Source organism: Plectropomus leopardus, chromosome 16, assembly GCF_008729295.1.
Source record: "Plectropomus leopardus isolate mb chromosome 16, YSFRI_Pleo_2.0, whole genome shotgun sequence".
NCBI classification, from domain to species: domain Eukaryota; kingdom Metazoa; phylum Chordata; class Actinopteri; order Perciformes; family Serranidae; genus Plectropomus; species Plectropomus leopardus.
The window spans coordinates 14,114,215-14,123,993 of record NC_056478.1 but is presented as its reverse complement, the minus strand read 5'-3'; the positions used below and the strand labels follow the sequence as shown (position 1 = coordinate 14,123,993).

The 9,779-nt window shown below is 39.1% G+C and overlaps 1 protein-coding gene across 1 annotated transcript; it reads right to left on the bottom strand.

Annotated features, from left to right (window-relative positions):
• Positions 1-731: 731 nt before the first annotated feature.
• Positions 732-8,517, bottom strand: armt1 (acidic residue methyltransferase 1). Its single transcript, XM_042503762.1, has 5 exons — positions 6,220-8,517; positions 4,711-4,816; positions 4,365-4,606; positions 3,792-3,957; positions 732-2,929 (listed from the first exon to the last, which is right to left on the bottom strand). The coding sequence occupies exons 1-5, from the start codon at positions 6,285-6,287 to the stop codon at positions 2,129-2,131; spliced, it is 1,383 nt and encodes a 460-aa protein (XP_042359696.1). The 5' UTR covers positions 6,288-8,517; the 3' UTR covers positions 732-2,128.
• Between the last annotated feature and the right edge of the window lie 1,262 nt (positions 8,518-9,779).

Genomic DNA, 9,779 nt, shown 5'->3' with positions numbered 1-9,779 from the left:
AAAATTCACAGAGCTAAAGATCAAAAGGAACAAGCTCCCCCACTGAGCACAACCTGAACATTTGGCACAGGGATTTCATTTTCTTTTCTCTGTGCAACATCTGCCTTGAGTAAACAGCCCAATTTTCAGGACATGTCAGGTCAAGTGGAAAACAAGTAGCCATGATGATGATACAGATTTTTTTAAGCATTTCCCCTGGAATAAAATGAAGACAGTGTTACATTAGAAAATGGAAAATGAAGGGTGAGAAATGAAACAGCAAAATCACCTAAGTGGCTTCTGATAAGGCTGTTTCTTGCTGTAATTTAGTTTATTTTCTTGTCAGACCACATTCACAAAGTCTGTCAGCAGCCTGAATGATGCCATTCAGTTTTCCAAGCTCATTCTGGAATTGTAACATGCATGTTGCAGCATTTCCATCTGTTTTTTAGGTCCACCCTGACCTGAGTACATAAAAGGTCAACAATGAGAAAATGTCACACTACTGGTAAACATTTGAGCCATCTACTGATGTACTAATTTGGGTGAATTGGTTCACAATATTTGGCTGCATATGCATGTAAATAAAATACTGTTCCTGCAATTGAACAATGTTGACTGTAATTAATATATCTGAATCTATACACAAGATAAAAATGCCAATTGCTAGGTAATGCAAATAAAAAAAGTCATTATTAGCCACATCATCATTTTCTCATGCTTGTGAAGTACAACAGTGGGAAAAAAGACCAGTCAGTGCAGTTCTTTATTAAATCAAATTAACCCAATAATGAAAATGATATCATTTCATCCAGCAGCACTAAGAAGTATCCAGTTAACATCACCTCAGAGGTACTAGCACTGAGAATTTAGATGACATAACAGTGTTCAAAGGAATCTACTTTTATCTATGAAGATAGAAAAGTCTGGGATACCATTTTAACCTACACGAGCACACGTCTTCACTGTTATTGTTAAATTGCCTCAGTAACAGTCTACCATCTTTCACACTAAGCAAAACAGCTATCAATTGATGTTATAATCTGCATTAGGTGAATTTAAATGGCTGTCCGTATGCTTTGATGCATGCACGTCAAAGACACTGAGTGCAAAAGTAGAATAACCTGAGCTGAGCTGGATTAAAAAAAAAGCATTTTACATATTACATTAATCATCAATCTCCTGCATGCAAAAAGTAAAGTACTGTTGCTCTAGTACCTAAATATGTCAGTACCAATGAGTATTGAAACTTATTAAATAAAGTGATACCTGCATTTGATTGTTTTTTGCTCTGGGGGTCTGATTAGCAAACATTTTTTTGCTGCTCTGGACTCGCTCTTCCGCTCAAAAACATCAAGTGCAACAGGTTCGCTCAAGCTAACTTAGTAGCAGAGGCTGAGATTTCAACGCTATTCGACAGTCAAACAAACTCACACTAACACTGAAACAATTCAAATCTGACATTAAACCTGTTAATAACCATTAAGTAATGTGAGCAGATTCTTACTAACTGTCCCCATTGTGGAGATCACACTCCTGCAGTAGTTTGTATTTTATGGAGTGGGCAGTTGTAAAGAATGGTTATATTACACACTACTCCATTCACACGACGTGTACTGAATGAAGCAGGAAAAGCAAGGTCGCACATACAGTACTCTATTGGTATCTATCTTTGTCATTTTATGGGTACTGGTAGTGGTGCTGGAAACGATAGCCAGCCCTATCTAAGACTGAGATTTAAAAAGCGCAGGTCTTACTCAAAAATTGTTAACAGCATCTTTATTACCCTGTAAACACTATGACTTGATACAATTGTGCACTATACATAAGCTTTTTTGAGAAAAAAAAATCGAGCTTGATGTTAGAGATAAATTTGTCACCATAAACAACTGTGTTCAAATCATGGGGAAACATTGAGATCTTAAAGTGCTAACATGTCAAGTATGACATGGTACAAATATGTTGTGAAAGTAACCATTAACTACGTCTGTTACTGTACGTTTCTGTATCAAACATGATGAAGTGCGAGCTGACAATGATGAGCAAAGACAGCATGAATAACCTTATGTAAATTTGTGGTCTTATGGCTTAAAGGTAACTTCTCTTCATGGAACTTCTTCCTGTATTGTTCCTATGTTTCCACGTCTTCTCAGTGAGATCCCGAGTCTTTCTGTTCTGACTTTGAGCTGTGGAACTGAATAACAGCGTATTTGCCGCTGGTCATCCAGTCTGGATCTCGGGAGGCGAGCTTCTCAGCTTGGCCCGGCTGCATACCGACCTGAATGTTGGCCTTGAGAGTCCTCAGGCTACACAGCGGCGCAGGCCCAAAACCTCGTAGCGCAGTATCGAAGCCCACTGTGTGATCCCACTCCCTGTCCCCTGTCAGCTTTCTGTAATTGAGATCACCTTTAAACAGCACCAGGTCTGCCCCCTGCAGGGTCGCATACAGGTCAGGAGCATCTGCTGCCATGTCACAGAACTCATGGGGCTGTGTCCAGAAAGGATGATCGTGATAGGACCACACACCCTCCTTCAGGTGGCTATTCCACTTGACACCACTCTTTGACATCGCTTTGTGATTGGCTGCCATGGTCTGCCGGATGGTCCACTGAAAATCTTTAGCTGTGACATCAGAGACAAACCACGGGATGGACTTGCCGTGAAAATGGACCTCATGGACGAGGCCGGAGGAAACCAGGAAATCTGCTAAAACCAAGTCAGTGACTAACTCAAAGCCAGCATTATCGAGAACAATGTCCACTCTGACTGCAGTGGTTTTCTCTGTCTGGCCTGTCCCCTGAGCAGAAATGAGAGTTGACCATACCATGTCAGAGTCCTTCACCAAGATGAAGGGTTGTAGGTTGTTGAGGGAATCTAATGGACTGGTCTTCTGTGAGTTTTCTTGGCCAGCAGAGATAGACAGATCACATTTGTTCCCCCATAGAGAAACCTAAAAATAGTCCAAAAAAAAAAAAAGTGAAATCTGAACCCACTGGAATGTGTTGACTTTGAATAAATACGATTACTGGTACAAAAAAAGGATGAATGGACAGATTGTTTTCTTTGACTTGTTTCATTTATCATTTGTCAGAGTTTTTTCTCTGACAGACTTAGGGTAGCAGCCGCAAAGGAGGGATGAGAGTTGTACAACAAAATAAAAACATTTAAGTGGTGGGCCACTAAAAGTACAATGTGTAATTTTCTGCCACTAGGGGTCTCTCAATCCAAACAATAACAAAAGGCAAAGCACTGCAGTCAGTTTCTCCCAGTTTGGATTCCTTCCGTGTTTATTGTTCAGGACATCTAATGACTAAATCCTTCAACTAAAACAACTAAGATCTAAAAAGTGTACCATAAAAATATTGCTTAAAACTGGAAGAGAGTTAATTTATGGCAGCTCCTGGCAGACAGCAAAAAGGGGATATGACAGCAACAGCAACCAAATGACAGACTCTTTCCCTGTTTAAAATGACAGATTTATCTGCTTTTGAACATTGTTTGAAATGTTTGGGATAATGCAAGTGCAAAACTCAAAACATAACGTGTCTAGTCGTTTTTTAGACATTTTATGCAGAAAAATAACACATTATATCTATAAAACATAACCTTGCCCTAAAGATGCAAAATTGTTCCATAAAGCTGAGGGGAACTGCAGAGTCGGGTAATCAAATCTGTGGGTTTGTCAATACAAGCAACCTATTCACATTATATATCATGATTAGAGCCACTGATGATATAAAAATATTGATTAGTGCAGCTTTAAGTTCAATCACTTGATTATCATGTATTAAACTTTTATAGGAGATACTCACCTGTAGCAATTTGTTAAAATGTTCAAACATCTGATTCTTGGAGAGTTCCATCAAGTTCTTGTTGATGTCCTCCAAGTATGTGCATAAGGCCATCACAGCCTGCTGAGACTCAAAAAAGCTCTGAGTCTTTCCCTCATTAAAGACGTCAAAGTCACTGATGGGAGGACTGAAATAAAAGCAAATATAAAAGCATTAGAACAAAATATAAAGAAACAAGAGATGTTATGTTTATTTCTAAGCCTTAAATATTCCAATATTTACCTATTTAATCATTAAACAAATACTTTTTTAAATAGTGTGATATCCTAGAAAACCTTTTTTAAATAATGAAAATAGTAACACTAAATTTTGCAGACTGGAGTAATATTATGAAGCAATTATGTCAGATTTTCTTAATAAACAACTGTGAACAAAAGATCTTGACAGCTTAAATTACCATTATCTTTCATTACAGGGTCCCATGCTTTTGACATATCAATTAAAGCAATATATTGCAATGCCCCAAAGACATATGCTTGAAGGCAGGAAAAAGAGTATCAATAGTTCCTTTTAAATGACACAAATGTTTCTCACTTGAGCCAGAGGGCCTCCTGTATCCTACGGTACATATAGCACTCCACATAAAGCCAAGGAGACTTGAACCAGCTGACAGACTCCTGCTCTCCTTGCAGTTTCTGTTGTCTCTTTAGGTACTCATTCCAGTGCTCTGTGTCTTGCAGGCTGTCTGTTAGTTCCAAAACTTGCTTATCAGTTTGCAGCTCATTCCTCATCTTAGACAAAAGAGCAATTGTTTGCTTCTCTGCCTGGATGCCTTCCTGTAGGGAAACAAAGAGGAAACACACATAAGACCTGATTCAAATGTTCCGTTTTTTAAATGCACCTCAATACAACTTGAATTCAGCTGATCAATAATTCTTACCTGTCCATATTCTTCAAAAAACTTGTTTTTGTTGCGATGTATTGTGTCTATAACTTTTGTCAGGATGGTTGGCAATCTGTCTCTCACAGTCAAATAGGCAAATGACCTGCAGAGAAACGATATAGCCATTGACACATCATCACTGGTCGATGAAATATTCAGATCCTTTGCATACGGTAAGGTACTAATACCACACTTAAATAATACTCTTACTGTAAAAGTTCTGCAGTGTAAATGCTACTTAAAGCACAAGTAAGTACAATCAGGAATATGCACCTAACTGATCAAAAAGTTAAAGTACCCAATCCAGAAACATTAAAAAACTAACCCTAGTTGCCAACTTATTTTTCTGCCTATTGCATAATTGAGCAATGGGCTAATTGTTTCAGCTGTACTTCTATAATAATAATAATAATACTGATGATGATGATGATGATGATGGGTTGGATTTATATTGCGCCTTTCATGGGACCCAAGAACACTTTACAAGAACAGTACATAAGACAGGCAACATTATCTGTTGCATAGTTTAATTTGTAACAATGCATCATATTTTATGGTTGTTTAATATGCTATTAATTCAAAAACAGATATTCTTCCCCCAGAGTGTCACTCTGATGAACTCTAAATGGTCACAGAGTGTCAGAATAATCACTAATGCACATTTGTACTCTTTAACTTGTTATTACTATATGACCCTTTGCACTGTTTTTAAATACCTCTACCTGTAACTACACTATTATGCAAACGGACTGGTTTATATTAGTTAAGATTTGTTTAACTAGGCGATGTACATACGTACATTTAAAACTAATTTCAGTTTTTTATATGTTTTATGAATTTTCTTATTTTATTTTCCTTTTATATCTAATGCGTAATTTCCGGTACATTGAGAGCAAAGCTGACTGAAGTCAAATTCCTTGTTTGTGTAAGCATACTAGGCCAGTAAAGCTGATTCTGATTTGAAAAATGACTAGTAACTGAGCTACAGTTAAAGTAAGGCTGTCAGATAAATGCAGTAAAGTTTGTTTTTTTATTTAAGTACAATATTTCTCTATGGAATGTAGTGGACTGGAAGTATAAAGCGGCATGAAAACATCTGACCTTTAGGTACAAGTACCTCAAATTCGTAGTTAATGTACATGTTTAAATTTCACCACTGCACTGCTTGATACTGCAACAGTTATGTGCAGTTGCTAGCTAGTTAACCTAGCCTAGCAAGATGCAGTTAACGTTAACCCTTACTTTGACATTTTGACGACAAAAATAATACTTTCTGGAGTGACAAATACGTCAACAAACACATTTGTTAAAGTTAACTGAACTAAAGTCATACGTTTGCACCTAACGTTTCTCTCCTCTGAATATCTGTTAGCAACAAGCTAATGCTACTGACGGTTTGAACCGAACACAACAATCCTAACGTCATGGAGCCGTTTTAATACAACAGTGTGGTTAGCTAAATTATTAAACATGGTGACATAGTTGTTAAATCAAATGACAACATACCCAACCACACTGGCAGACAGTGAGGGAGGAACTCCGTGCATCGTTTCGTCTGCTGCCGGGGCCGCCATCTTTCCAGCATCTGGCGACGTTTCAATTCAAAACTTTATCGACATCATTTCCGGTACAGGAGTAGGGTCGGTGGGGCGGGGCTTTAGGCTTTAACGCAACGTGTAACGTTGATCTTTCCGTAGACGAAGCAGCGACAAGGTATTATACAAAGCGTTGACTTTTTTGATTTTTGTTTCTGGGAACAAATATTTAACTTTTTTTTAATTTATTTTCTGGTTCCTTGTAGACTTGGATTTATTTAGGATACGACGCCCCCACCTAGCGGTTAATGTGTAAACTACAATGTTGGCAAGTGTCATGCATGTTGTTGCAGCCATTGTACTTTAAAAATGCTACGTTGTGCCTTGTTTCATGTAATGAAGCCACTTTCTGTGTACTACATACACGCTTTCGGTCTACAGTTCAAAATGACTCTTTTCTGGGCTGGATACACGACTGGTACGTGCTGCCGCATTGCGCATGGCACTCTGTTGTTGCGGCAGCACCCCGAGCATCTCTGTTGTCTAGGGCAACGGTTGTCATGGAGACATTGATTCTACCAGAAAAGGGCAGAATTCGAACCCCCAAGGCTTTTTGGCGGGAAAAAGGGTGGGGGGTAGAGTGGGATTTTGGTAAGAGAAGCATCCTACCTCTCTGAATTCCTGCTGGAGACCCTGATGTAGAGTATGGTAAAGCCATTTGAGAGTTTAAAAAAATGTATTAGCTTATTTATCAATAATAATGCCTGTATCTATTTTATTTATAAAATGTCCAAGTCTGAGTAGGCTTGCTTTTCTTCGTTTAGATTTTAACACCAATTATGGTACACCTTTACAAAACAAAACAATTTCTTGCTGCTCATCATTTTTACTTGAATAGCACTTAAGGGACTGTTCTTTATTACCCCTTGGTGCAAAAAGGGGGAGTGATGTCAAATATATTTCTAAGCATTGGGGAAGGACTTAGCCTACGTATGTGTTTGTTGTTGTTTCTTTATTATTATTATGGCTTAGGGGAGGGGCACACAACTTCAAATGGCTGTATGGCAGTTTGGAGGGTATTGTTTTACTTTACAAATCGCAAGAATCACACCATTTATCAAGGCAAGAAACTGCAAAACCAGAAACTATTATTGCATTTTAGAATTTCTGACGGTCCTTGGACACATTATGTGCAACGAACACTTCCATCACCCCCTCTGATAAATACAGAACAGTCCCTAAATAAACATTCGCGCTTCAAATGGGCCCATCCTGCCTTGGTCCCACTTTTGAGGCAACAAAGTAGGCTACTCACATCAGATTTACGGTACATTTTGGAATTAGGAAACGAGAAGCTCTGCACTCTTGGTTCTCTTTTTAAAGAACATGACCAATCGATTAGCTGCACCCACGACCACTAAGCTGCAAAAATACGCATATCAATTCACTCTGTCGGTGTTTTTTTCCTCCCCCAGATCAGCCCCGGTCTCTATGGGAACACGGCGGGCCGTTGTCAGGATGTGGGGTCCTTAGGAGTGGGAGTCCAGCTGCGTCCACCTCCGGTGTTCATCCACCGCCGGCCTCCCATCCCCCCGCCGGGCCCCAGCCTGGCCGGATCTGTTTTTCTAAACCGAGAGAGGAGTGACTCACCACTCCGGTTTCAAAACAGGCCACGAACGGGGGGAGGGCGGCAGTTAACGTTAAAGGCCCTGTTTAAACAGGTGTTACAGCTCACCACAGTCCTCTCATGCAACAGTAGGCCTGTGGAGTGTTTTATCGGAAAATGTTGTGTGTTAAATCGCTTCAAAATTGTCTCCCTGACGTCAGGATTTGCCAAATCTGACGCAAATCTCGCTGCACATTTTACGTTTTAAGCAATTTCATGCAGACTGTTTTGTATTTTTGAAAATGCATTATTGCAGAAAAATCGATTTAGTGGAAATCAGTGACAGGGCAGTCATGTGAAAGTCCAGGCTGTTTTAAGCTGTATAAGCTCCTCTGAGAAAAAGAAACAGGAGAAAGACTAAGGGGGCATAATAAAGTCATATGAACAGAGGCAGACATGAGTACTAACTAAGGTGAAGTATTATCATAAAAATGTATTGATTAGAATGTATTGATCTGAATTATGAAAACAGTGAGTCAGTGTGGTTACAGTTTATCTGCTTCTTTCAATAAACCCCTGCTGTGGGCCCTTGAGCCGAGTAAACATGCTTTTGTTTTGCCATCACTACCATCTACCATTGCTATAACACAGGTCTTCATCAGATGTTTTGTTTGTAAAACATTTTATGCCCCCACAGGCTTACATTTTACTTTCAGTGAAGTTTTTAACTGGATCAGATCTGTTGTTTGTTGACAGGACAGAGACTTTAAAGTCCTCAGGCCCTGCTTCATAGACATTTCTTCCCCCTCCCATGTTTCCCGTCTCCTTTAACAGACAAACTCTCCATCTCTGCCGCGCAAGCATTTTCACAGAGCTTCAACTTGCTTGGTCTGGTCCTCTTTTGGACTCCCTGTCCCAAGGCTGTAATGCAATTCTGATAATGATAGGTCTGGGGGAAAAATTGGTGTTTACACTGGGAAAACATCTGATGACAAAATATTGATGTGACTCCAAAGTGCATTTGTGCAAAGGTCTTCCTATACTTCCCGTGCCAGGCAATGTGTGGTTTTAATATGTTTCCAAGACCTCCACTGATCCCCTCTTCAGGTAGTCCTATGTCTTTCTATAAAAAAGACTTCCTATTGACATATGAGTCAATCCATTCACAGGCCTTTTTGGTGGGTAACCTTTTGATGGGATCACAAAATAGCAGCTAATTTAAGACCCCTTCAGTGTACAAGAAACACAGTCACAACAAGTCGCAAAAATTGTGTTTGCTGTTGGTGTGATTTCAGTGTCATTCAACCTACAGTAGGTCCATGACAATTTTTACACCAAGGGATTTACACAGGTCTGACACTGCTTGGCTGGTGTGCAAGGATCAACACTGGTTACTTTGCAGAGTTTTGATCAAGTAAACTCAAAGTTTAAAGTCGTTTTTTTTTTCAGATATTGGCATTAGTTAATTTTTTTTCTGCCCTTATCTGCACTCTGTTACACTTGTTTAGAAATAGGGAGCCATAAGGATTGTAAACAATGCCACATATAAGGAACAGATGCACAATTTGTTTTTAAAGTCGTATGCATTGAAAATCATGGATCTGGTGGAATTTAAGGCCGCGCTAATAATGTACAAAGCAAGAAATGGCAACATACAACTACCACATGGCAACATACAAAAAATATTCTTAAAGAGAGAAGGCCGTTATAACTTAAGAGGAAAATTCAATGTGAAACTGTGTTGTGCACGCACAAATCTTGTTTGTGTAAAAGTTTGTGTATATCTATTTATGGTGTGCTTTTTGTGGAATGGACTGGAGGATCTATGGGGCATCTTTGGCCTATACCCACCTCTTTTTCTGGAAATTAACAGTAGACCGATCAGCCAAAAAGCCAATGGAATATATAGAACATTATATCCACTT